Source organism: Pongo pygmaeus, chromosome 1 (assembly GCF_028885625.2).
Source record: "Pongo pygmaeus isolate AG05252 chromosome 1, NHGRI_mPonPyg2-v2.0_pri, whole genome shotgun sequence".
NCBI lineage: Eukaryota > Metazoa > Chordata > Mammalia > Primates > Hominidae > Pongo > Pongo pygmaeus.
Genome location: NC_072373.2, coordinates 203,913,701 through 203,941,426, shown reverse-complemented (window position 1 = coordinate 203,941,426; position 27,726 = coordinate 203,913,701). Strand labels below are relative to the sequence as shown.

Below are 27,726 nucleotides of genomic sequence, written 5' to 3'. Positions count from 1 at the left end.
ATCACTTGAACCTGGGAGGCAGAGGTTGCAGTGAGCTGAGATCGTGTCACTGCACTCCAGCCTGGGCGACAGAGCTAGACTTCATCTAAAAAAAAAAAAAGAAGAATAGATAGACTAGAATAAACTGTAGAGAGATGGAAGGTGAGGGAGTAGAAAAACAAGCAAACAAGTTTGCTGCAAATGAGAGCTGAAAATTGGAGAGGTAGCAGCAGAAGAAAGTGGGGTCATGGAATAATAATATAAAAACAGGGCTGGGCATGGTGGCTCACACCTATAATCCCAGCACTTTGAGAGGCTGAGACAGGAGGAGTGCTTGAGACCAGGAGTTTGAGACTTAGCCTGGGCAACACAGACTCCATCTCTACCAAAAAAAAAAAAAAAAAAAATAGCAGGGCGTGGTGGTGTGAGCCTGTAGTCCCAGCTACTCTGGAGGCTGAAGTGGGGAGGATGGCTTGAGTCCAGGAGTTCAAGGCTGCCGTAAGCCATGATGGCGCCACTGCACTCCAGCTTGGGTGACAATGCGAGAACCCCGTCTCTAAAAACAAACAAAAAGACATTAAAGCGTGTTTGTAAATTGAAGGGAAGAAGAAAGATATTTGTGATGCAGAAGCTAAAAAAAGGGATAATTAACAGGGATAGAGTTCCTGAAAAGACTAAGATGATGAGATTCATTGCACAAGTGGAGGGATTAGCTTGGATGGCTGGGTCCTGTCTCCACATTAACAGAAGTGAAGGTCAATTTCAGCACCTGTCATAATTTCCTGGGCCCAGTGCAAAATGAAACTGTAGGGCTCCTTATTCCAAAATTATTAAGAATTTCAAGACTACAACAGAAGAGCATGAAATCAAGCGTGGAGCCTTTCTAAGCCTGGGTGCTATGCGACTGCAATTTGTACTCCCATGAAGCTGGCCCTAGTCAAGTACGTAGTGAGGTCGATGAGGAAGAGGCTGTCCTGTGGTAAGTCCCTTCTAGGATTGGAAGAGATGAGTAAGGCTACTTTCAGCTTCACTGTTCTACACGCTGGGGGGGTCACTAGCAAGGGAGAGGGGCAAAACTTGTCCCTTTTAAACTTCCAACCCTGCCAGATTTGAGTCCAGGGCTTTCTAGAAGTCTCCACGGCATCGGGTGACCATAGCAACTCACGCCAAACTCTCGGGCCCATGGCTCCGCCCACCGCTTCGTGGACGCGCTTGTTGATTGGCTCAGAATGTCGACCAATGGTCGGCGAAGCGGGTTGCTTGCCGCACGGTCAATGGCCGCAAACCGGGAGGAAGGCGGGAAGAGAGGAGGAGGAGGCGGGCCTGGGCGGCCGCGCGCGTGCGTGTTTCCGGCTCCGCTGCGGAAGGCGGACGACTAGAGTCGTTGGGCCCGGCGGGACCTGAAGGAGGGTAGAGAGCGCGGGACTAGAGTGCAGAGCTCGGGCTGTGGATCGGAGCCGGCGCGATGGGCGGAGAGCAGGAGGAGGAGCGGTTCGACGGCATGTTGCTGGCCATGGCTCAGCAGCACGAGGGCGGCGTGCAGGAGGTAACGGCCCGCGCGGCGTCGGCCCACCCGGCGGCCCTGGCCACGCTCCTTCCGCCCTTCTCTGTCTTCGAGGGCTGAGACCCACCCCAGCGGCTCGCGGGCTTCTGGGATGCCGCCACGTTCTCACCGCGCCCAGCTTCCGGCCTGGCCACCCGCCAGGAGGTCTCACCCGGTTCGCATCAGTCCCGGGCCCCCGGTGCCCCTCAGTAGTAGCAAATTATCGCGTCCCTGAGCTTAGGATCCCCCTTTAGTTTCACATATGCCCCCACCCCCGTTTCCACTTTGATGGCGGCTTCCGAGGAGCATCCCTTAGTAAGAACCGTCCCAAATATCGTGATTTGGATCCACCAAGGCTTGGGGCGAGCCGTCGAATGTGTGTGGTAGGGGCGCGGGGTGATGTTAGCGTGTGGTCTTGTTAGGCCTTGGATGGGGGAATAGGAGGCCTGTGTTCACGATTAGTTTCCACCATCTACTAACTTGGAACCTTTACATCTCTCCAAGCCTGAGTTTCCTTGTCTGTGAGACAGCTGCGAATACCGGTTTCCGGAGAGTAGTGAAGAACTATAAGTTCTCAGTAATAAGGCTTTTTCATTCAACAAGTATTTGTCGTGTGATTGATGTGTGTCTCACACTCAACAATAAGGGCGAACTGTTACAGATTCTGGAGTTGGTTTTTTTGGAACAAACGCAAAGTTAGAGGTAGAAAAGTCTGTCAGGATCAGAACTCTCATTCTCAGAGCCAGAGAAGTGGCAGGGATTTGCCTAGATCATGCAACATGGTCCTCACCTAGACAGGTCAGTGTGCTTCCCAGAGTCCATGGCTGATTGTGTCTTACTGGAGGTAGGTTTCCATTGAACTTTCTATTCCTATATAACCTAGGTGTCTGGTGACCAAGGACTTCTAAGCCCTTTGTGGTGGGGAGAGTGTTTCTCATTTGCAAGTGTGAAAAGCCTTCCTGTCTCCATTCCTCTAAGCTGTTGACACAAAACTGGATTTGGGAGCGAGTTCATTTTTGAGCAAATTGAAAAAGTGTCTAGAAGCAAGAATGGAAACCATTGAGATATGTTCTAGCATCAGATTTAGACCCACTCTTGGGCAAATAAAAGGCTTGTGTGTGCTGACCTTAGGTCACCACTAGATTGTTTTATTCAGCAAGAATTTTACTGAGCATGTACCTTTAGCCATGTCTGGTGCCCAGCATTGCAGGTGGCAGACAGACTAAGCCATGGTTCATGCTTCCTATTTGTAAGGTGTTTACCCTCTGCCAGTGGGTCTCTTGCTCTGTGCCATACATACATTGCTAAAGGCCTCACCTCCATGACCTCATGATCCTCACCAGGTCCCTAGAAATAGGTACTGCATCTTATTCCTGTTGTACAGAGTTAAGAAACTTCTGCAAAGTCAAAAGGTAATATATGTCCATCTGATACTCAAACCGTTGGCTGCACTTGTACTCCAGCCAGAGTTAATCCATCTTATCCTCCTTTGAAGTGGCTTCATTTGCTCTCCTCCTTCTTGCTTTGACCCAGTAACTTAGCCAGTGTCTTTTTTTTGTTTAGACAGAGTCTCACTCTGTCACCCAGGTTGGAGTGCGGTGGCACGATCTTGGCTCACTGCAACCTCTGCTTCCTGGGTTCAAGGGATTCTCCTGCCTCAGCCTCCCAAGTAGCTGGGATTACAGGTGCCCACCACCTGTAATCTGGCTAATTTTTGTGTTTTTAGTAGAGATGAGGTTTCACCATGTTGGCCAGGTTGGTCTTGAATTCCTGACCTCAAGTGATCCGCCCACCTGAGCCTCCTGAAGTACTGGGATTACAGGTGTGAGCCAGTGTCTTGATAGGCTTTTTACTTTCTGGAGAGGAAAGCTGGGCCTAGGCTTTTCATGCCCTGGATGCAGAGGAGTGTTCCATACGCTTAGGCTGCTTCTAGCATCACAAGGAAAGTGAAAGGCGCGCACACACACACACACACACACACAGAGGATATGAGAAATCTGCTTCATGGTGGAAGTGACTAAGAGAACCTGCTGGGGAGATGTCTCCTCAATTGGGAGGCTCAGAGGAAAAATAGTCAAGTCCCAAGTTCCCGCCTAGACAAAAGAAGTTGACTTGTGTACAGTTGAAGGGCTCCCAAATGCAGCTCTACACCTTTAATCTTCTCCCCCTCTTTCAGCTTGTGAACACCTTCTTCAGCTTCCTTCGACGCAAAACAGACTTTTTCATTGGAGGAGAAGAAGGGATGGCAGAGAAGGTAAGTGTTGGAAACCACTGTCCTTTGGGCGGCTCTGTCTCTTCAGAAGAAAAGCTCACCTGGCCTTCCTTTGGCATAATAGTAACTTTCAGCAGAAGCGAAATGCCAAAGGTGAGGAATTGGGGAAGGGAAGGAAGCTGTCATTTCTTCAAGCTCCACTCCTTGCTCAGCGCTCCATCTACCTTATTTCCCATGATTTTTGCAGTTCTACAAGAGGGGCAGGTGTTAACTATCCCCATTGAGGAAATTGGCTCAAGGGAGTTTTGCACCTTATCCAAAGTCTTGAGCTGAGCTGTGGGAGAACCAGGGTTGAAACCAGTCTGTTGTAAACCTGTCCTCTGCCCCGACACAGTGCCTCTCAGTTCCTTTTCCAATGAGGAGGTTTTATTTATTTATTTATTTTCTGAGACAGAGTCTTGGTCTGTCACCCAAGCTGGAGCGCAGTGGCGCAATGTCAGCTCACTGCAACTTTCGCCTCCTGGGTTCCAGCAATTCTCCTGCCTCAGCCTCCCGAGTAGGTGGGATTACAGGCGCCCACCACCACACCTGGCTAATTTTTGTATTTTGATAGAGACGAGGTTTCACCATATTGGCCAGGCTGGTCTCGAACTCCTGACCTCATGATCCACCCACCTCGGCCTCCCAGAGTGCTGAGATTACAGGTATAAGCCACCGTGCCCGGCCAGGAGGTTTTATTTTTACTTTTATTTATTTTATTTTATTTTATTTTTTGAAATGGAGTCTCATTCTGTTGTGCAGGCTGGAGTGCAGTGGCATAATCTCGGCTCACTGCAACCTCTGCCTCCTGGGTTTAAGTGATTCTTGTGCCTCAGCCTCCCACATAACTGGGACTACAGGCAGGCACCACCATGCCTGGCTAATTTTTGTATTTTTAGTAGCGATGAGGTTTCATCATATTGGCCAGGCTGGTCTCAAACCCCTGACCTCAAGTGATCCACCCACCTCAGCCTCCTAAAGCGCTGGGAGTACAGGTGTGAGCCACTGCACCCGGCCTGAGGAGGTTTTAACTACTTACCTAGGAGATGAGACTGGGCAAATGTTAGAAACTGATGCTTAGAAATAAATTTAGAAATACTCAGAGCCATGTCTTCCCAGATGCTGTGACTCAGAGTTTAAGGATTTCTGTTTTGTAGTATTGATTCTGAGACCTTGAACTTCTTTCTGATTCCTTAAGGTTGTAATTATACTTTTGAAAATTGTTATATCATGAGGATTTTTTTTTTTTTTTGAGACAGAGTTTCACTCTGTTGCCCAGGCTGCAGTGCAATGGCATGATCTCGGCTCACCACAACCTCCGCCTTCTGCGTTCAAGCAATTCTCCTGCCTCAGCCTCCCGAGTAGCTGGGATTACAGGCATGCACCACCACGCCTGGATAATATTTGTATTTTTAGTAGAGACAGGGTTTCACCATGTTGGCCAGGCTGGTCTTGAACTCCCGACCTCAGGTGATCCGCCTGCCTCGGCCTCCCAAAGTGCTGGGATTACAGATGTGAGCCACCACGCCCAGCCTTGTTTTTTTTTTTTCTTTTTTCTTTTTTCTTTTTTTTTTTTTTTTTTTTTTTGAGATGGAGTCCCGTTTTTGGCTGGAGTGCAATGGTGCGATCTTGGCTCACTGCAATGGCTGCCTCTTGGGTTCAAGCAATTATTGTGCTCAGCCTCCTGAGCTGGGATTACAGGCGTGAGCCACCACGCCCGGCGCCATTATCTTTATAATAGACATAAATAAGAGACATAATAAGAAGGAGACGTTCTTTGCAAACCGTTTTCTGTGGCTTCAGGATTCTAACAAGTTGGTAAACTCTTTAATGTGTCCTGAAGGTCTGAGGCCACTCTGTCATAGACACATTACATAACAGTAGGAGTCACAGGTTCTTGGTCTAGCTATGTCTCCTAGTCGAGTTCCCAGCAATGCTCTGGTTCTCTCCATCTTTACATCTGTAAAATGGGAGAAAGTAGACCCCTTCTAGCTCAGATATTCTTTCTGTATTGTCACTAACACCTCTGGCTTTTCTGTGGGCCAGACTACCTGTAAAACCTCATGCCGCAAACTTACAAGAAAATACAAAAGCAGTTTTAGTTTTTATAGCTTTTGGGACTAGTCATTTATTTTTTCTTTTTTTTTTTTGACATGGAGTTTCATGCTTGTTGCCCAGGCTGGAGTGCAATGGCGCGATCTCAGCCCACTGCAACTTCTGCCTCAGCCTCCTAAGTAGGTGGGATTATAGGCATGCACCACCATGCCTGGCTAATTTTGTATTTTTAGTAGAGACGGGTTTCGCCATGTTGGTTAGGCTGTTCTCAAACTCCTGACCTCAGGTGATCCCCCAGCCTCAGCCTCCCAAAGTGCTGGGATTACAGGCGTGAGCCACTGCACCCGGCCTACTTTTTTAATGAACGTTTATTGAACACTTAACACTTCGGATTATGTTAGGTGCTATATCAAACCCTTTGGGATTGCAGAGGTGAATACAGATCTGTTCTTTGTTTTCATGGATCTCACAGTGTAGCCAAAATAAAAAAAAACAAGCAGTGAAAAAGTAGTGGGTGTTGGGGCAGAAGCCCTGGGAACATAAAACTAACCTAGGTTGGGGGCTCAGAGAAGACTTTGTGAGGAAGTGATGCTTCAGATATGAAGGGTGAACAGCTGTAAGAAGGGAGAGAGATGAACCGTGTGTGTGTGTGTGTGTGTGTGTGTGTGTGTGTCTGTGTCTGTGTCTGTCAGGGTCTTCCTCTGTTGTCCCAGCTGGAGCACAGTGGCGTGATCCAGCCGCCTTAGCCTCGCAAAGTGCTGGGACTACCTAATTTTTCTTTTTCTTTTTTCTTTTTTTTTTTTTTTTTTTGAGATGGAGTCTTGCTCTATGACCTAGGCAGGAGGGCAGTGGAGCGATCTCAGCTTACTGCAATCCCCGCCTCCCAGGTTCAAGCGATTCTCCTGCCTCAGCCTTCTGAGTAGCTGGGATTACAGGCGCCTGCCACTATGCCTGGCTAATTTTCGTATTTTTAGTAGAGCCGGGGTTTCACCATGTTGGTCAGGTTGGTCTCGAACTCCTGAGCTCGTGATCTGCCCGCCTTGGCCCCTCAAAGTGCTGGGATTACAGACATGAGCCACCGCGCCCGGCCCCTAATTTTTCTTAACTGTAAGTGGCAGTAGTCCTTACCTTACAAGGATGTTACGAGGATTTAAAAAAAGGCAAAAGACCACAATCCACTTCAGAATCCCTTGGGGCCACATGTGTTTTGGTATTTAAAAATTATTTGGATTTCAGGAAGGCAATACGGTGCATATAATGTGCATTACATACAATAATCTAATCCCAGGCCAGGAGCTGCATCCTGCAACAAAACACATTAATATTTCTGCAGAGAAATATATATCAATATAGATACCAAGTGGAAGAAATGAAGGCTGTAAATACCTCATGCCGCAAACTTACCAAAAAATACAAAAGCACTTTTAGTTTTTATAGCTTTTGGGGCTAGGAATTGTAGACTTGAATACAGCCATAGTGATCTAATCAGTATGGTATTGATGGAAGAAGAAAGAAATGGACCGGTGAAGCAGAATAGAGAATCTTGAAATGAAGTCTAGCATTTATGAGGATTTAATGTGTCTGCTGTGGTAATTCAGTTCATTAGGCAAAGCATGATTTAATAAGTCATGCTGCTACATGGATTTTTTTTGGTTAAACAAAATTTGCCATCTGTCGTACTCTATAAAAATACTGATAAGAAAAATCCTGTAAGGAAAGCTAGGAAACTGTAGTCTTATGTGGGGGAGACTTCAACGTTAGAAAACTGGAAGCTATAAAAGAAGAGATAGCTGTTTGCCTTTTCAGATGCTGAAAATTTGTAAATGGTAAAAGACATTTAAGTCAATTGAAGAACACTAGATGATGAGAAAATATGCAGTGCAGAGGAAAAATAACATTTAATTGTGAATTTCATATTTAGGAACTCATAAATAAAAATTAGCCAGGCCTTGTGGCGCACGCCTCTAGTCCCAACCACTCAGGAGGCTGAGGTAGGAGGATTGCTTGAGCCTGGGAGGTTGAGGCTGCAGTGAGCCATGATTGTGTCACTATGCTCCAGTCTGGGTGACAGAGCAGGACTTTGTTTCCAAAACAAAACCCACAATGAGATACTATTTCACATCTGTTAGGATGGCATCTGTTAAAAGAAAAAACAAAATAACAAGTGTTGACAAAGATAGGGAGAAACTGGAACCCTTGTACACTGTTGGAGGGAATGTCAAATGGTGCATCTGCTATGGAAAATGTTATGGCGGTTTCTCAAAAAATTAAAGAATAGAACTATCGTATGTTCCAGCAGTCATGCTTGTGGGTATATAACCAAAAGAATTAGAAGGAGGATTTATTTGCACACCCGTGTTCACAGCAGCCTTGTTCAAAATAGCCAAAAGGTGGAAAGAACCAAAGGCTCCATCAGCAGGTGAATGGATGGAGTGGTATAGACATATTCCGGGATGTTTTTCTGCCTTAAAAGGGAAAGAAATCCTGTCCATTGCTACATGGATGTACCTTGGAGGACATCATGTTATATGAAATAAGCTGGTCACAAAAGGACAAATACAGTTGATCCTTTGTATCCGTGGGCTCTGCATCCATGAGCTTAACCAACCACTGATGGAAAATATTTGGGAAAAAAAATTTTTTTAAATGACAGTACAATAATAAAAAATAATATGAATTAAGCCCGACATGGTGACGCACACCTGTAATCCCAGCTACTTGGGTGGCTGAGATGGGAGGATGGCTTGAGCCTGGGAATTTGAGATCAGCCTGGACAACATAGTAAGACCCCACCTGAAAAAAACAAAAAACAAATTAAAAAAATACAATCTAATTACTTACATCCATAGCACTTAACATTGTATTAGGTATTAGGTAATCTAGAGATGATTGAGAGTATACAGGAGGATGCATGTAGGTTATATGCAAATAAAATGCCATTTTATATAAGGGACTTGAGCATCCTCGGAAATTAGTGTTGGGGAGTGGTCCTGGAACGAATCTTCGTGGCTACGGTGGGACTGCCCTATTGCATTCGACTTACATATAATTGAAGGCATATTTTTTGATGAGTAAATATTATGTGACTATCTAAAAGAAAAGTTACTGTTTCAAAACATAACTGTAAGGCCGGGCACGGTGGCTCATGCCTGTAATCCCAGCACTTTGGGAAGCTGAGGCGAGTGGATCACCTGAGGTCAGGAGTTAGAGACCAGCCTGGCCAATATAGTGAAACCCTGTCCCTACTAAAAATACAAAAATTAGCCGGGCGTGGTGGTAGGCGCCTGTAATCCCAGCTACTAGGGAGGCTGAGGCAGGAGAATCACGTGAACCCAGGAGGCGGAGGTTGCAGTGAGTCGAGATCGCACCACTGCACTCCACCCTGGGCAACGAGTGAAACTCCATCTCAAAAACAAAAACAACAACAACAAAAAATATAACTGTAATGGTATTACCTTCTTCAAAAAAGCATACCAATTCTTTAAATATTACCAGAGATCCACATCCAGTCAGTGTTCTGATTTCCCTCAGTGCTCTCTTACTATTGTGTTTTGTTTTGTTTTGAGACAGGGTCTTGCTCTGCTGCCCAGCCTGGATGGTGTCCAGTAGTGTGATCATGATTCACTGCAGCCATGACCACTAGGCTCAGGTCATCCTCTCACCTCAGCCTCCTGAGTAACTGGGAGTATAGGCGTGCCCCACCACACCCAGCTAATTTTTGTATTTTTTGTAGAGTGGGGGTTTTACCATCTTGCCCAAGCAGGTCTCGAATTTCTGATTCTGATCTCAAGCGACCTACCCGCCTTTGCGGCCGCCATTGTACCCAGCTCTTTTGTTTTTTAAAAAAATATGGGCTGAGGTGGAGGGATCACTTGAGGCCAGGTGTTCAAGACCAGCCTGGTCCAACATAGAGCATATCTGTACAAAAAATAGAAAATCATAGCCAAGAGTGGTGGCACAAGCCTGTAGTCGCAGCTACTCTGCAGACCAAGGTGGGAGGATCTCTGGAGCCCAGGCGTTTGAGGCTGCAGTGAACCATGAAAAACAGCACTGTAATCCATCCTGGGCAACAGAGCTAGACCCTGTCTCAAAAAAAAAAAAAAAAAGTGGGCTGGGCACAGTGGCTCATGCCTGTAATCCCAGCACTTTGGAAGGCCGAGGTGGGCAGATCACCTGAGGTCAGGAGTTTGAGACCAGCCTGGCCAAATGGTGAAACCTCGTCTCTACTAAAAATGCAAAAATTAGCTGGGCATGGTGGCAGGGGCCTGTAATCCCAGCTACTCGAGAAGCTGAGGTGGGAGAATTGCTTGAACTTGGGAGACAGAGGTTGCAGTGAGCCGAGATCACGCCATTACACTCCAGCCTGGGCCACAGAGCGAGACTCTGTCTCAGAAAAAAAGTGTGGTAAAAAGCACATCATAAAATTTACCCTCTTAACCTTTGTTTTGTTTTTTTTTTGTTTGTATGTTTGTTTGTTTGAGACAGAGTCTCGCTCTGTTGCCCAGCCTGGAGTGCAGTGGCGCCATCTCGGCTCACTGCAACCTCTGCCTCCCAGGTTCCAGCAGTTCTCCCACCTCAGCCTCCCGAGTAGCTGGGATTACAGGCGTGTGCCACCACGCCTGGCTAATATTTGTATTTTTAGTAGAGATGGGGTTTTACCATGTTGGCCAGGCTGATCTCGAACTCCTGACCTCAGGTGATCTGCCTGCCTCAGCCTCCCAAAGTGCTGGGATTACAGGCATGAACCACTGTACCTGGCCTTTTTTTTTTTTTTTTTTTTTTTTTTTTTCAGGTAGAGTCCCGTTTTTTCGCCCAGGTTGGAGTGCAGTGGGACCATTTCGGCTCACTGCAACCTGTGCCTCCCGGTTCAAGAGATTTCTCGTGCTGGTTGGGCGCAGTGGCTCACACCTCTAATCCCAGCAGTTTGGGAGGCCGAGGTGGGTGGATCACGAGGTCAGGAGATCGAGACTATCCTGGCCAACACGGTGAAACCCTGTCTCTACAAAAAATACAAAAATTAGCCGGGCATAGTGGCACTCTCCTATAATCCCAGCTACTTGGGAGGCTGAGGGAGGATAATCACTTGAACCCAGGAGTCGGAGGTTGCAGTGAGCCAAGATCGCTGCTGCACTCCAGCCTGGCGACAGAACGAGACACTGTCTCAAAAAAAAAAGAGATTTCTCTTGCCTCAGCCTCCCAAGTAGCTGGGACTACACGTGCCCACCACCACGCCTGGCTAATTTTTGTATTTTTAGTAGAGACAGGGTTTCACTAACATTGGCCAGGCTGGTCTTGAACTCTTGACCTTGTGATCCGCCCATCTTGGCCTCCCAAAATGTTGGGATTATAGGTGTGAGCCACCACGCTTGGCCCTTTTTTTAATTTTTATTTTATTTATTTATTTATTTTTCTGAGACAGAGTCTCACTCTGTCACCCACTGGAGTGCAGTGGCATGATCACTATTTACCTTGAGCTCCCCAAGGCTCAGGTGATCCTCCCACTTTAGCCTCTTAAGTAGCTTGGACTCCAGTGCCATCATGCCCAGCTAATTTTTCTTTTTCTTTTTTTTTTTTTTTGAGACAGAGTCTCAGCTCTGTTGCCCAGGCTGGAGTATAGTGGTGTGACCTTAGCTCACTGCAACCTCTGCCTCCCGGGTTCAAGCGATTCTCCTGCCTCAGCCTCCTGAGTAGCTGGGATTACAGGTGCGCACAACCATGCCCGGCTAATTATTGTATTTTTAGTAGAGATGAGGTTTCACCATGTCAGTCAGACCTGTCTTGAACTCCTGACCGCATGATCCTCCCGCCTCAACTTCCCAAAGTGCTGGGATTACAAGTGTGAGCCACTGCGCCCGGCCCCCAGCTAATTTTTCTATTTTTTTTGTAGAGATGAGGTTTTACCATGTTGCCCAGGCTGGTCTCTAACTCCAGGGCTCAAGTGATCTGCCTGACTTGGCCTCCCAAAGTGCTAGGATAACAGATGTGAGCCACTGTGCTGGCCCATGTTAGCCATTTTTAAGTGTACAGTTCAGTAGTGTTAAGTGAACTTACACTATGAAACATATTTGTAAGACCTCTTTGCATCTTAGGGAACTGAAACCCTGTACCCCTTAAACAACTTTGCTTTGTTCCTTTCCCTACCTCCTGGTAGCTGCTGTTCTATTTTCTGTCTAGGTTGTCTACTGTAGATACTTCATATAAATGGAATCATACAATATGTATCTCTTTGTGACTGGCTTATTTCATTTAATGTAGCGTCCACAGATTTATCCACATTGTAGCATGTGACAGGATTTCCATCCCCTTTAAGGCTGAATAATATTCCATTATATGTATATATCACAATTTTTTTTTTTTTTTTTTTTTTTTTTTTTTTTTTTTTGAGACAAGTCTTGCTCTGTTTGTTGCCCAGGCTGGAGTGCAGTGGCACGATCTTGGCTCACTGCAACCTCAGCCTCCCGAGTAGCTGGGACTACAGGCACACGTCACCACACCCGGCTAATTTTTGTATTTTTATTAGAGTCGGGATTGTACCATATTGCCCAGGCTGGTCTTGAACTCTTGACTTCGTGATCTGCCTGGCTCGGCCTCCCAAAGAGCTGGGATACAGGCTTGAGCCACCGCGCCTGGCCACAATTTTTTTTTTTTTAAATCTATTCTTCTGTTGATGGACTTTTGGGTTGCTTTCACCCCTTGGTTATTGTGCATAGTGCTTTTGTGAACATAGATGCACAAATCTTTGAGATTCTATTTTCAATTCTTGTAGGTATTACTCGGCAGTGTAATCTATTGGATCATATGGTAGTTTTTTTGTTTTGTTTTGTTTTTTGTTTGTTTGTTTTTAAGACAGAGTATTACTCTTGTTGCCCAGGCTGGAGTGCAGTGATGCAATCTCGGCTCACTGCAACCTCTGCCTCCTGGGTTCAAGTGATTCTCCTGCCTCAGCTTCCTGAGTAGCTGGGATTACAGGCACCTGCCACCACACCTGGCTAATTTTTGTATTTCTAGTGGAGACAGGGTTTCACCATGTTGGCCAGGTTGGTCTCGAACTCCTGACCTCAGGTGATCCACCCACCTCGGCCTCCCAAAGTGCTGGGATTACAGGTGTGAGCCACTGCATCCAGCCAGTTTTTAGTTTTTTGAGGAAATGCTATGATCTTTTCCATAGCAGATGCACCATTTGACACTATCACTAATGGTACATGAGGGTTCTGTATTAGTCTGTTCTTATGCTGCTATGAAGAAGTACCCTAGACTGGGTAATTTATAAAGAAAAGAGGTTTACGGCTGGGCACGGTGGCTCACGCCTGTAATCCCACCACTTTGGGTGGCCAAGGTGGGCGGATCACGAGGTCAGGAGATCAAGAACATCCTGGCCAACACGGTGAAACCCCAGCTCTACTAAAAATACAAAAATTAGCTGGGTGTGGTGACGTGCGCCTGTATTCCCAGCTACTTAGGAGGCTGAGGCAAGAGAATCGCTTAAACCCGGGAGGCAGAGGTTGCAGTGAGTCGAGATTGCGCCATGGCACTCCAGCCTGTCGAGAGAGCGAGACTCCGTCTCAAAAAAGAAAAAAAAGAAGAAGGAAAAGAGGTTTAATTGACTCAGAGTTCTGCATGACTGGGGAGGCCTCAGGAAACTTAAAATCATGGAAGAAGGCATTTCTTCACAGATTGGCAGGAGAGAGAATGAGTGCCAGCAGAGGAAATGCCAGATGCTAATAAAACCATCAGATCTTGTGAGAACTCACTCGTATCATGAGAACAGCATGGGGGAAACCACCCCGGTGATTCAATTACCTCCACCTGGTACTGCCTTTGACATGTGGGAATTACAATTCAAGGTGAGATTTGGGTGGGGAAACAGAGCCAAACGGTATCATTCTGCCCCTGGTCTCCCCCCAAATCTCATGTCTTCACATTTCAAAACATAATCATGCCCTTCCAACAGCCCCACAAAGTCTTAATTCATTTCTGCATTAACCCATAAGTCCCAGTCCAAAGCTCATCTGTGACAAGGTATTACTTCGTTCTCATGCTGCTGTGAAGAACTACCCAAGACTGGGTAATTTATAAAGGACAGAGGTTATTATTATTATTATTATTATTTTTTTTTTTGAGATGGAGTCTTGCTCTGTTGCCCACGCTGGAGTGCAGTGGCGCGATGTGGGCTCACTGCAAGCTCCGCCTCCCGGGTTGACGCCATTCTCCTGCCTCAGCCTTGAGTAGCTGGGACTACAGGCACTCCCCACCATGCCCGGCTAATTTTTTGTGTTTTTAGTAAAGACGGGGTTTCACCGTGTTAGCCAGGATGGTCTCGATCTCCTGGCCTCGTGATCCACTCGCCTCGGCCTCCCAAAGTGCTGGGATTACAGGCATGAGCCACCGCGCCCGGCCAGGACAGAGGTTTTTTTGTTTTTGTTTTTTGTTTTTTTTCTTTTGAGACAGAGTCTGTCTCTGTCACCTGGGCTGGAGTGCAGTGGGGCGATCTCAGCTCACTGCAACCTCTGCCTCCTGGGTTCAAGCGATTCTCCTGCCTCAGCCTCCCGAGTAGCTGGGATTACAGGTGCCTGACACCACGCCTGGCTAATTTTTGTATTTTTAGTAGAGACAGGGTTTCACTATGTTGGCCAGGCTGGTCTCGAACTCCTGACCTCAGGTGTTCCACGCCCCTCCGCCCCCCTCCCCCGCCTCCCAAAGTGTTGGGATTACAGGCATGAGCCACCACACCTGGCCAGGAAAGAGGTTTAATTGACTCATAGTTCTGCATGGCTGAGGAAGCCTTAGGAAACTTACAGTCAGGGTGGAAGGTGAAGGGGAAGCAGGCACCACCTTCACAAGGTGGCAGGAAGGAGAAGTGCCAGGCAAAGGGGGAAAAGCCCCTTGTAAAATCATCAGATCTCATGATAATGCACTATCAAGAAAGCAGCATGGGGGTAGCCACCGCCATGATTCAGATTACCCCCCACCAGGTCCTTCCCATGACATGTGGGGATTATGGGAACTACAATTCAAGATGAGATTTGGGTGGGGACAGAGAACTAGATGATATCATATATCATCTAGTCAAGACATTTGTCTTTTTTATTGGGTTATTTGATTACGGTTGTTTGATTCCTAATTCAAATAAGGTTCACACATTACACTGGGTGATAGAAACCTGTAGATTAAGAGACCTCAAAGACAAAAACAAAAAATTAAGGGTCAGGCACAGTGGCTCAGGCCTGTAATCACAGCACTTTGGGAGGCTGAGGTGGTAGGATCACTTGAGCCCAGGAGTTGAAGACCAGCCTGGGTAATATAGTGAGACTCCATCTCTACAAAAAAAAAATGTTTTGTTTTTGACTTGGAGTCTCTGGTGCTGAGGTGGGAGTGCAGTGGCATGATCTTGGCTCACTGCAGCCTCTGCCTCCTGAGTTCAAGCAGTTCTCCTACCTCAGCCTCCCAAGTAGCTGGGATTACAGGCACCCACCACCACGCCCGGCTAATTTTTTTTGAGACAGAGTTTCGCTGTTGTTGCTCAGGATGGAGTACAATGGCCTGATCTTGGCTCACACAACCTCTGCCTCCTGGGTTCAAGCAATTCTCGTGCCTCAGCTTCCCAAGTAGCTGGGATTACAGGTATGCGCCACCACGCCTGGCTAATTTTTGTATTTTTAGTAGAGACAGGGTTTCTCTATGTTGGTCAGGCTGGTCTTGAACTCCCGACCTCAGGTGATCCGCCTGCCTCGGCCTCCCAAAATGCTGGGATCACAGGCGTGAGCCACTGAGCCCGGCCTAATTTTTGTATTTTTGGTAGAGGCAGGGTTTCGCCATGTTGGCCAGGCTGGTCTCGAACTCCATTGGTCTAAATCCTGACCTCAGGTGATCCACCCGCCTGGGCCTCCTGAAGCGCTGGGATTACAGGCGTGAGTCACCCTGCCTGGCCTACAAAAAAAAATTTTAAGATTTAAAAAATAAAACACAAGAGACCTCTTTTTTCCTTGTAATTTGTTTTTTGAATAAATGGTTGTTTGTCCTGGCAAAGTTTCCCACAGTCTGGATTTTGCGTATTGCATCCTAAGAATGGTTTTTACTCACAGCCGTTCTGACACCATATGTGTGGGGTTTTTCCACCACTCGACGACCGGTTCTCCAGTTCTCTGGACACCAACTGGGTATCCTACAATTCAATTGAATTCTGACCGTAACTTCTCAGAATTACTGCAGACTCCACAGGTTAAGGACTTAGTCCCATAAGACAGCGCCCACTTGACACACCAGTCATAAGTTCCAAGTTGCCTCGTGTACTTCTGACCAACCAGCTGTAAACTGGGGTTTGCCATGACCACCTTTTCAGGTTTAATAATTTGCTAGAATGATTCAGAACTTAGGAAAGTGCTTTATTTACTGTTACTGGTTTATTATAAAAGACATAACTCAGGAACAGCCAAATAGCTGTGTAGGGCTAGGTATGGGGGTGGGGCCTGGAGCCTCCATACCCTCTCTGGGTGTGCCACCCTCCCGACACCTTGATGTGTTCACCACCCTAGAAACTCCAAACCCCATTGTTTAGGGGGGTTTTTTGTTTTGAGACAGGTTCTCACTCTCACGCAGGTTGTAGTGCAGCGGCGCAATCTCAGCTCACTGTAACCTTCAGTTTACAGCAACTTCCGGCTCCCAGGCTCAAGCAGTCCTTCCATCTTAGCCTCCCGAGTAGCTGGGACTGCAGGCATATGCCACCGTGTCTGGCTAATATTTTCGTATTTTTGGTATAGACGGGGTCTCACCATGTTGCCCAGGCTGGTCTTAACCTCCTGAGCTCAAGCGATCTGCCCGCCTCGGCCTTTCCAAAGTGCTGGGATTACCGGTATGAGCCACTGTACCCGGTAAACTTAAATTTATTTGCACAGATGTAGTTCCTCAGTGCGCTAGCATTTTATTTATTTATTTTTATTTATATTTATTTGTTTGTTTTTTTGAGACAGAGTCTTGCTCTGTCACTCAGGCTGGAGTGCAGTGATGTGATCATGGCTCACTGGAGTCTTGACCTCCCAGGCTCAAGCAATCCCCCTACCTCAGTCTCTCGAGTAGCTGGAACTACAGGCACGTACCACTACACTCAGCTAATTTTTGTATTTTTTATAGAGACAGGGTCTTCCTATGTTGCCCAGGCTGGTTTCAAACTCTTGGGCTCAAGTGATCTGTCTGCCTCTGCTTCCCAAAGTGCTGGAATTACAGATGGGAGCCCCCATGCCTGACCTGGATTAGCATTTGAATAACAGCTATTTCATAACATTCTTCTGCCTTCTGAAAAGTATTTGAGAAGGCTGGCATGGTGGCACATGCCTGTACTGTCCTGGGTCTCTTCTCAGGGAGAGCGACAGGCTTGGATTTAGAGCAGGCCCAGCCCTCCCCACCCTGGTTGGCTGTGGTTCCCAAAGATGTGTCCAGTGACCGAAGCTTGAGTCGGTGACAGCCTCTGGGTAGGCTTCCACACCCCTGGGGTTATCTGTCTGAGGCTGGGCCTCGGTCAAGCTGATGGGAGGATGGGTCAGAGGCTGTTGTGATTGGCCTTGACTCTGCCTGCTGGTTTAGCTCTGCCCTTGCTTAACCTCCAGGAGCTAGGAAGGAACAGTACAAATGGGATGTGACATGATTCAGTGGAGCTGGGAGAGGGGAGGGCCCTGCTCCCACCTCCCTTTGGCCACTGGTTGGCAAATGCCTTTAGTTCAAGGTCTCTCTGATTAGGCACTTGGGACCGAGGCCCTGTGGTGGAACAGCCTCTGCTGGCGTAATTATGACCTATTGTTTCTACTGACAGCAGAATGGCCTCCCCTACCATTTTAATTCGTGGTTTAGGGGGTACGTTTGGTGTTCTTTAACCTTGTAGAGTGTGGAGCTACTGTGGTGTGGCATGGGACGGGAGGTTGGGCACAGCAGGAGAATTTGGTGTCACATGGGTGAGAATCCACAAGGCGTTTAGCAGAACCCCAGGTCTGGAGGCCCGTGGGTGACTTCTGTGACCTTGAGCCCCTGCAGAGTTTTCCCTGCAGTTCTGCCTTAGAGATAACTTGAAAGAGGGTTTATTGACCACTGATCACATGGCGAGTGCCCTGCAAGGCCTCTAGGGGTATGTGCGTGTGTGTGTACATGCACACTGTGTATGGGTTGGCATTGAGTTGAGTGTCCTAAGGGTATGTTCCTGGCCAGAGGTGAAACTTTGACACTTGACTGGTCATGGAGGATGAATTGGTTTGCCAGGTGACCTGAGAATGGGGATGAGACATTCTAGGCAAAGAACAACACATGCCAAGACTGCTTTTATTTATTTTGAGACAGGGTCTCGCTCTGTTGCCCAGGCTGGTGGCGCAATCTCTGCTCACTGCAACCTCTGCCTCCCGGGTTCAAGTGATTCTCCCACCTCAGCCTCCCAGGTAGCTGGGACTACCAGCGTGTGCCACCACACCGGGCTCATTTTTGGATTTTTAGTAGAGACAGGGTTTTACCATGTTGGCCAGGGTGGTCAAGAACTCCTGACCTCAGGTGATCTGCCCGCCTCAGCCTCCCAAAGTGTTAGATTACGGGCATGAGCCACCACACCTGGCCAAGACTGCTTTTAGAAATAATAACATAGACCAGGCATAATGGCTCACACTTGTAATCCCAGAACTTTGGGAAGATGAGGCAGGTGGATCACTTGACCCAGGAGTTTGAGACCAGCCTGGGCAACATGGCTTGTCTCTACAAAAAATACAAAAATTAGCCAGGCATGGTGGCATGTACCTATAGTCCCAGCCACTGGGGCGGCTGAAGTGGGAGGATCACCTTAGCCCAGGGAGGTCGAATGCATTCCGGCGTGGGTGAGTGAGACCCTGCCTCAAAAATAATAATAACAAGATAGAGGCACAGAGACATGACCTCAGGGTCACACAGGTAAGAGTAGACCAGGAACTCAAATCTAGGTGTGACTTTGAAGTATGCATGGAAATTGGCCAGGAGGGCTTGTTAAAAATACAGATTGCCTGGCCATACCCCAGAATTTCTGATCCAGTAGATCTGGAGTGGGGCTTAAGATATAGCATTTCTAACAGGTTCCAGGTGATGCTGATGCTGCAGGTCAGGGGAACCCTGTGATGTGGACCTCACTAGGCTCTTGATTTGTGCTGTCATACTCAATCCTCATGACGGATAAGGAAACAGGCTTAGAAAGAGTCAAAGTTGTTCACTTGTCTAAGGCCAGGAGCCAAATAATGACAGGTGGCAATAGTATGGGTGGAGGGTTGCCCTTGGGTAGCAGGGAGGCTGGCTAGCACATCCTGGAGTGGAAACCTCCTGGGAAGGTGTAGTGGAGAAAAGGGATTTGAAGTTGATAGCTTGCTGGCTGGAGAGAGGGTGAACAGGCTCTTCCTTCAAGAAGGCTCCCTGGCTTTGACCTGGCGCGGTGGCTCACACCTATAATCCCAGCACTTTGGGAGGTCGAGGCAGGCGGATCACTGGAGGTTAGGAGTTCGAGACCAGCCTGACCAACATGGAGAAACCCCATCTCTACTAAAAATACAAAATTAGCCAGGTGTGGTGGCACATGCCTATAATCCCAGCTACTCGGGAGGCTAAGGCAGGAGAATCACTTGAACCCGGGAGGCAGAGGTTGCAGTGAGCCAAGATCACGCCACTGCACTCGAGCCTGGGCAACAAGAGTGAAACTCTATCTCAAAAAAAAAAAAAAAAAAAAAAGAAAGCTCCCTGGCTTTCTGCTAACGTGGCCTTTTTGGGTGTGGTGTCAAGTCTTGCATAGCTGGACTGTGGTCTTGGAGACAGGATGCACTAAGAGTAAGAGTGATTAGTCAGATGAGTGGGCCTGAGAACTCAGGAAAGGCTTGTGAGGGACTGAGGCTTGAGTTTTTACTTTTAACAGCACCACTTTTTTTGGGGTTTTTTTGTTTTTTTTTTTTTTGAGACAGAGTCTCGCTTTGTTGCCCATGCTGGAGTGCAGTGGCCTGATCTCGGCTCACTGCAACCTCCACCTCCCTGGTTCAAGCAATTCCCCTGCCTCAGCCTCCTGAGTAGCTGGGATTACAGGCGCACGCCACCGTGCCTGGCTAATTTTTTTGTATTGTTAGTAGAGACGGGGTTTCACCATGTTGGCCAGACTAGTCTCCAATTCCTTTATTTATTATTATTAATTTTTTTTGAGATGGAGTCTTGCTCTGTCACCAGGCTGGAGTGCAGTGGCACGATCTCTGCTCACTACAACCTCTGCCTCCCAGGTTCAAGCGATCTCCCACCTCAGCTTCTCGAGTAGCTGGGATTACAGGCCCCCGCCACCACGCCCAGCTATTTTTTTTTTTTTTTTTTTTTTTTTTGTATTTTTGGTAGAGACAGGGTTTCACCATGTTGGCCAGGATGGTCTTGACCTCGTGATCCGCCCTCCTCAGCCTCCCAAAGTGCTGGGATTACAGGTGTGAGCCACCGCGCCCGGCCAAGCATCACTTTTTAAAACAGCCAGTTTATTGAGACAGGTGCTTTGCAGGTATTGTCATTACGATCCTTTGAGATAGATGTATTTTCCTCATTTTGCAGATGAGGAAACCGAGTTTCTGGGTGCAGTGCTTTGCCCTTGTACCCAGCAGGTAGAGAGTGGGACTGGACTCCAGGCTATGGGACACTGTCCCCTGCTCTGATGACTCATGGCCTTTCTTCCCTCTCCAGCTTATCACACAGACTTTCAGCCACCACAATCAGCTGGCACAGAAGACCCGGTGGGAGAAGAGAGCCCGGCAGGAGGCCGAGCGGCGGGAGAAGGCGGAGCGGGCGGCCAGACTGGCCAAGGAAGCGAAGTCAGAGACCTCAGGGCCCCAGATCAAGGAGCTAACTGATGAAGAGGCAGAGAGGCTGCAGCTAGAGATTGACCAGGTGAAGGGTGGGCTTCCCTTCTCCACCCCTCAGATCCCCACCGGCACTGAGCAGTGGGGTCCTGTTGCCAACTGCTGTGCTCTTTGCCCCAGAAAAAGGATGCAGAGAATCATGAGGCCCAGCTCAAGAACGGCAGCCTTGACTCCCCAGGGAAGCAGGTGAGATGGACTGCAGGGACTTGGGATGAGCCAGGAGCTTGGAACTTACAAGAAATCTCCTGCCTACTGCTTTCACTGAAATACCCTTCCTTATTCTATTCCCTCGCCTCCTGGCTTTGGGAATCTTCCCCGTACTTTAAGATCACACTCAGAGACATTGAACTAAAGGATCCAGGTTAAAAAAATAAAAACCTGCCAGGCACGGTGGCTCACACCTGTAATCCTAGCACTTTGGGAGGCTGAGGTGGGTAAATCACGAGGTCAGGAGTTCAAGACCAACTTGGCCAAGAGGTGAAACCCCATCTCTACTAAAAATACAAAAATTAGCCAGGCGTGGTGGCCGGCGCCTGTAATCCCAGCTACTTGGGAGGCTGAGGCAGAGAATTGCTTGAACCCGGAAGGCGGAAGTTGCCATGAGCCGAGATCGCGCCACTGCACTCCACCCTGGGCAACAGAGCAAGACTCCATCCCCAAAAAAATAAAATAAAAACCGACTGGCCTTAACCCATTTATGGCAAGAAAACCCAATAGCCAGAGAGGGCGGTGCCTATTACAGGTCCCATCTGAGGTTGGCTGGGTTCTGTGGGCCCAGCCATATCCTTTGTCACATGGTATAATAGTCTGAGCTCCTCTCAGACTGAGATCAAAACCAAGTTTTACCTGGTTCCCAGTGGACCAAGGCTTGGGGGCCTTGCCCCTCTGTGGAGTGGGCAGGGACCAGGTCTGTTTTCTTTTGTGGCTGTATGCCGAGTGCTAGCCCTGGGCTTGGCCCAGTGAGGGTTCAATCTGTGTCTTGTCTGTCAAGTAAGTAGCTGAGTGTCCTTGATTGTAAGCAGGAGACTGAGGAAGATGAGGAGGAGGAAGATGAGAAGGACAAAGGAAAACTGAAGCCCAACCTAGGCAACGGGGCAGACCTGCCCAATTACCGCTGGACCCAGACCCTGTCGGAGCTGGACGTGAGTGTCAGGGACCAGAGGTGAAGCTTAGGGAGCCAGCCTGGGGTACCAGCAGCACTTAGTGGCCTCTTCTGACTGCCTCTGCCCTATGCAGCTGGCAGTCCCTTTCCGTGTGAACTTCCGGCTGAAAGGGAAGGACGTGGTGGTGGACATCCAGCGGCGGCACCTCCGGGTGGGGCTCAAGGGGCAGCCAGCGATCATCGATGGGGAGCTCTACAACGAAGTGAAGGTGGAGGAGAGCTCGTGGCTCATTGAAGACGGCAAGGTGGTGACTGTGCATCTGGAGAAGGTATGTGAGGCCCAGCCCTTCTAGCCTGGGGTGTTGATGGAAGGAGAAGGGAGGATGTGTGCTTATTTTACTCAGGAGCCGTGCTGGGGGCATTGTGGGAGTATCTTAATCCCCATGACAACACTATTTAAAGTAGATCTGTCCCTATTTTATTTTCTTAAAGACAAGGTCTCACTCTGTTGCCCAGGCTGGAGTGCAGTAACACTTTCTTAGCTCACTGCAGCCTTGAACTCTTGGGCCCAAGCAATTCTCTTGCCTCATCCTCCTGAGTAGCTAAGACTACAGGTGTACACCACCACGCTCGGCTAATTTTTGTTATTAATTTTTTTTGTAGAGATGGTGGGGGGGGGGTCTCACTATATTTCCCAGGCTGGTCTTGAACTCCTGGCCTCAAGTGATCTTAACACCTCGACCTCCCAAAGTACTGAGATAACAGCCTTGAGTCAGGGAAAGAGCTCGTTGATTTACCCAAGCTCCTACCTCTGGGAAGGGGTGGAATCAGAATTGAAAGTCTTAGGTTCTAAAGCCACTTCTTTTTCACTAGGTTTGTACATGCATTCAATTCATCAAATACTTGAACACCTACTCTGTGCCTGGTGCTGTTCTTGTTCTAAGTGCTGGAAAGAGAACAGTGAATAAAACATAGGAAAATCTGTGCCCTCAGGAAGCCTTCATTCTCAACTTCACTGCCTTTACAGAGAGGTGGGACACAGAGATCAGTAAATAAAGGTGGTCTGAAAAGGGCCAAGGGTCTGAGGAGAACTTCCCAGGGCACATAAGACCCTGTCCCAGCCTGCCCGACTGGCACTGGCTGCCCTCACTCACCCCTCCATGCCTCTGCACTTGCTTTGTCGCCCAGGCTGGAGTGCAGTGGCACGATCTCGGCTCACTGCAAGCTCTGCCTCTTGGGTTCACGCCATTCTCCTGCTTCAGCCTCCAGAGTAGCTGGGACTACAGGTGCCCGCCACCATGCCTGTATTTTTTTTTTCTATTTTTTAGTAGAGATAGGGTTTCACCGTGTTAGCCAGGATGGTCTCGATCCCCTGACCTTGTGATTCGCCCACCTCGGCCTCCCAAAGTGCTGGGATTACAGGCGTGAGCTACTGTGCCTGGTCCTTTCCCTGCCTTTTAAATTTATTTTTTATTTTTTTGAGACAGGGTCTTGTTCTCACCCAGGCTGGAATGCAGTGGCGCAATGATGGCTTACTGCAGCCTTGACCTCCCGGGCTCAAATGACCCTCCCACCTCAGCTTCCTGAGTAACTGTGAGCGCCACCCTACCTGGCTAATTTTTAAATGTTTTTTGTAAACAGGGTCTCATGTTGCCCAGGCCGGTCTGAAACTCCTGGGCTCAAGGGATCTTCCTGCCTTGGCTTCCCACAGTGTTGGGATTACAGGTAGGAGCCACCGCACCTGGCACTTCCCTGCTTAAAAACTTTTTCTGGCTGGGCGTGGTAGCTCATGCCTATAATCCTAGCGCTTTGGGAGGCTGAGGTGGGCAGATCACGAGTTCAGGAGTTTGAGACCAGTCTGGCCAAGATGGCAAACCCCATCTCTATTAAAAATACAAAAAAATTAGCTGGGCATGGTGGTGGGCTCCTGTAATCCCAGCTACTTGGGAGTCTGAGGCAGGAGAATGGCTGGAACCCAGGTGGCGGAGGTTGCAGTGAGCTGAGACTGCACCACTGCACATGGCGGCTCACGCCTGTAATCCCAGCACTTTGGGAGGCTGAGGCAGGCAGATCACCTGAGGTCAGGAGTTTGAGACCAGCCTGGCCCAATATGGTGAAGCCCCGTCTCTACTAAAAATACAAAAATTAGCCGGGTGTGGTGGTGCATGCCTATAATCCCAGTTACTCGGGAGGCTGAGGCCGGAGAATTGCTTGAACCTGGGAGGCAGAGGTTGCAGTGAGCCGAGATGGTGCCACAGCACTCCAGCCTGGACAAGAAGAGCAAGACTCCATCTCAGAAAAATATATATATTTATTTCCTTCACATTTTAAATCTGGAATACTGCTTTGTGTCTTAAGGCTCAGCCCAAGTGTCACTTTCAAACTTTTCTCCCTCCACCCTGGATGAATATCTCCCTTTCTGCTTTCTTCTTTCCCTTATCACACTGATTTATAACTCTTTGCCTCTGTGTCTCCCGTAACTGCAGGAAGGGCAGAGTCTTGTACCTCTGGACCCAGTGTAGGCCTGCAACGGTCTCAGGTGCAGGATGTGGATGGGAGAGAGTTTGGTTTGAAAGGGTTAAGGGGTGATTCCTGGTGCACAGAACAGGCCACCTCCCACCCTCTGGTTGTTCTCTTTACAGATCAATAAGATGGAGTGGTGGAGCCGCTTGGTGTCCAGTGACCCTGAGATCAACACCAAGAAGATTAACCCCGAGAATTCCAAGGTGAGCCCTGGCTGGTTGGGGGAGCTTCAGCAGGAAGGTGAGGGTCCTCACTGTTTCCAGAGCTTCACCAATTCCTGTCACTGCCTGCCCTCAGCTGTCAGACCTAGACAGTGAGACTCGCAGCATGGTGGAAAAGATGATGTATGACCAGCGACAGAAGTCCATGGGGCTGCCAACTTCAGACGAACAGAAGAAACAGGAGATTCTGAAGAAGTGAGCAATTCAGAGATGGGGTTGGGGGACGGTGGGTGCCTGGGGGCTTAGACTTCAGTGACAGCAGTGAGTGGATCACTGAGCTGCCTCAGGAGCTGCCCTGCCCCCTTTCCAGCCATGTTTATAGCTTTATGGCTTTGGCTTGCCTACTCTTGTCACTTGCTGAGGTCATCTTGAGGGCAAGGCCAGCTCATGGCACATGATAGGAGGGAAGGGGTAACAGGCGGTCATTGCCACCTACAGGAAAACAATGCCAGGGTTGGCGCCTCAGCTTCCAGCCTTGGGACTCAAATGGGTCTCAGATACCCTGAGCCCTGCTCCTGCCCAGCCTGGCTTGGTGTTGCTGAGGTCTGAAGAGATTAGACTTGACACGGGGGTGCTGGGAGAAGGGACAGCTTTAGAAGAGAAGGATGAGCTGTTTCATTTTCTTGCTTCCCTTTCTCCAGGTTCATGGATCAGCATCCGGAGATGGATTTTTCCAAGGCTAAATTCAACTAGCTCCTGTTTTTGCCTTCCTGAACCCTTGGGGCTGAGCTGCAACCACCCAACTTTCTTTCCCACTCTTCTCTGGGACTTGTGGGCCTCAGGGCTTGGGGCAGGCATGGGACTGGCCCAGGCACACAGGTCCCAGGGCATCAGGAGAAAGGCTGGGGCATGGGACCTTATCCTCCCCAGTTGGTCTACTGTTACACATTAAAACGATTTGCCCAGCTCCTTCTGTGTCCTCTCTTGCCTCTGGCCTTTCTCTGGGGCACAGGCCTCTTACGGCTGCTGCTGGGAACTGGGAGTTTGGCTTCTAGCCCAGATTCTGCCATGTGACCTAGGGCAAATCCTTGCCCCTCTCTGGGCCTCAGTTTCTCATTACTTGAAGATTAAAACAAGGCTTGGCTGGGTGTGGTGGTTCACGCCTGTAATCCCAGCACTTTGGGAGGCTGAGGGGGGCAGATCACCTGACGTCAGGAGTTTGAGACCAGTTTGGCCAACATGGAGAAACCCAGTCTCTACTAAAAATAAAAAAAATTAGCCAGGTGTGGTGGTGCACACCTGTAATCCCAGCTACTCGGGAGGCTGAGGCAGGAGAATCGCTTGAACCTGGGAGGCGGAGGTTGCAGTGAGCTGAGATTGCACCACTGCACTCCAGCCTGGGTGACAGAGACTCCATCCCAAAAAAATAAATAAATAAAACAAGGCTTTTAGTCTATGTATGTTTCTGAGCAAAGGTTGAGTTTTTCTGGCTACAGAGACCAGAACACATGTCAGATTCTCAAAGGGGCACATAACCCAGCAGAGTTTTAAGACCGCTGGACTTGTTGATCTGATTTTTACTTCCCACTGCAGCGGGTCTGCCCTCTAGCCGTGAATCAAGTATTCTTCAAACTAGAGACTATAGTGTCCCAGGGCAGAAGAGCAGCAAGGGCCAAGGTGACACTGCCTGGCTCAGGGGAGGGGTACCAGGAGGACAGCCCTGGCCTCAGATCTGGTGTGTGTGTGGTATAGGGACCTTACCAGGAGGACAGAGTAAAGTCCACTGAGGCCCCATTGTTTGTATCTCTGACCTGGACCTCTGCAGATTCTAGGCCTTCTCAAAGCCAGCTCCCAGGGCTGAAGAGGTGCTCCCCTTTGCTCAGATCCAGCCCACAGAGCTGACCCCTGCCCCACTTTGGCTGGAGGGTGGAGGTCAGAATGCTTGGGCCACAGAGGTTATAGCAAGAATGTCTAGGCTGACTTGCTGTGAGTGCTTAGTTCTTTGGCTCCTAAATTTCTGGAACACAGATGTCTTTTTTAGAGTTTGAGAATAGCTGGGCACAGTAGCTCATGCCTGTAATCCCAGCACTTTGGGGAGGCCGAGGCGGGCAGATCACTTGACGTCAGGAGTTCGAAACCAGCCTGGCCAACATGGAGAAACCCCATCTCTGCCAAAAATATAAAAAGTTAGCTGGGTGTTGGCCGGGTGTGGTGGCTCACGCCTGTAATCCCAGCACTTTGGGAGGCCGAGGTGGGTGGATCACGAGGTCAGGAGATCGAGACCATCCTGGCTAACACGGTGAGACCCTGTCTCTACTAAAAATACAAAAAATTAGCCGGGCGTGGTGGCGGGCGCCTGTAGTCCCAGCTACTTGGGAGGCTGATGCAGGAGAATGGCACGAACCTGGGAGGTGGAGCTTGCCGTGAGCCGAGATCGTGCCACTGCACTCCAGCCTGAGCAACAGAGTGAGACTCCATCTCCCAAAAAAAAAAAAAAAGGAAAAAAGAAAGTTAGCTGCGTGTGGTGGCACGTGCCTGTAATCACAGCTACTTGGGAGGCTGAGGCAGGTGAATCACTTGAACCTGGGAGGCTGAGGTTGTGGTGGGCCAAGATTGTGCCACTGCACTCCAGCCTGGGCAATAGAGCGAGACTCTGTCTTGGGAAAAAAAAAATCAGAATAGCTTGTTAAAGATTTCAGAGAGGCTATGCAGTACATAGCTTTGTCTGTTTCCCAAACTTGCTAAACCTTTTTTTTTCTGGGAATGCAAATAGTGGTTTAAAAGGCTAGGTTTGGAAAATGGTGCTCTAGGGCTGAGGCTAGAGTGGAGGGTTTGTGGTGTCACTCTCCCACTCTGTACTCCTGGTTCTGCCCCGTGGTCATTTTAATGTTTTGGAGGCCTTGACCTGGACGCGACAGCAGAGCCTGGAGTTAGAACTGAACCCTATGTTCATAGCCCTGAGAGATCATCCTGTTTCCCTTAGGAAACTGGACAAACAAGTACAATTTGTCTAGTAGTTACTTTCCAAAGGGTGCCTTTCGGAACAATAAAAAGGGCGGTGGGGGCAGCAGGTCAAATGGGAGCTGGAGTGCGGGGATCCTCAACGCTTTCTAGCTTGTTTGTTAATTAAGAGTGGGCTAGTGGGCCTGCCCCGGCCTCTCTGCTAAAAGAGGACCAGTAGATAAGCCTGTGTGTGAGGAGCAGCCAAGTAGGATCCTTCTGACCTCATCTGGGCTCTGCTACCT

At 48.7% G+C, this 27,726-nt stretch overlaps 1 protein-coding gene across 4 annotated transcripts; it reads left to right on the top strand.

The window, feature by feature from the left end:
- The first annotated feature begins 274 nt into the window (after window positions 1-274).
- NUDC (nuclear distribution C, dynein complex regulator) lies at window positions 275-25,450 on the top strand. Of its 4 annotated transcripts, none has more exons than XM_054498882.1 (9): window positions 275-1,525; window positions 3,699-3,776; window positions 20,520-20,723; window positions 20,816-20,881; window positions 21,718-21,837; window positions 21,932-22,126; window positions 24,440-24,523; window positions 24,618-24,736; window positions 25,183-25,450. In XM_054498882.1, the coding sequence occupies exons 1-9, from the start codon at window positions 1,445-1,447 to the stop codon at window positions 25,232-25,234; spliced, it is 999 nt and encodes a 332-aa protein (XP_054354857.1). In that variant the 5' UTR covers window positions 275-1,444; the 3' UTR covers window positions 25,235-25,450. The 4 variants fall into 4 exon arrangements, with proteins under 4 accessions (XP_054354857.1, XP_054354853.1, XP_063523371.1 ...); XM_054498878.1 differs by having other exon boundaries at window positions 21,715-21,837; XM_063667301.1 differs by lacking the exon at window positions 275-1,525 and adding an exon at window positions 1,619-2,366.
- Window positions 25,451-27,726: the final 2,276 nt, after the last annotated feature.

Coding starts and splice junctions, on each gene's coding strand:
- NUDC (XM_054498878.1), top strand. CDS start 1,445: ATGGGCGGAGAGCAGGAGGAGGAGCGGTTCGACGGCATGTTGCTGGCC. Junction 20,724..20,815: donor TGCAGCTAGAGATTGACCAG/GTGAAGGGTGGG, acceptor TCTTTGCCCCAG/AAAAAGGATGCAGAGAATCA. Junction 21,838..21,931: donor AGACCCTGTCGGAGCTGGAC/GTGAGTGTCAGG, acceptor TGCCCTATGCAG/CTGGCAGTCCCTTTCCGTGT.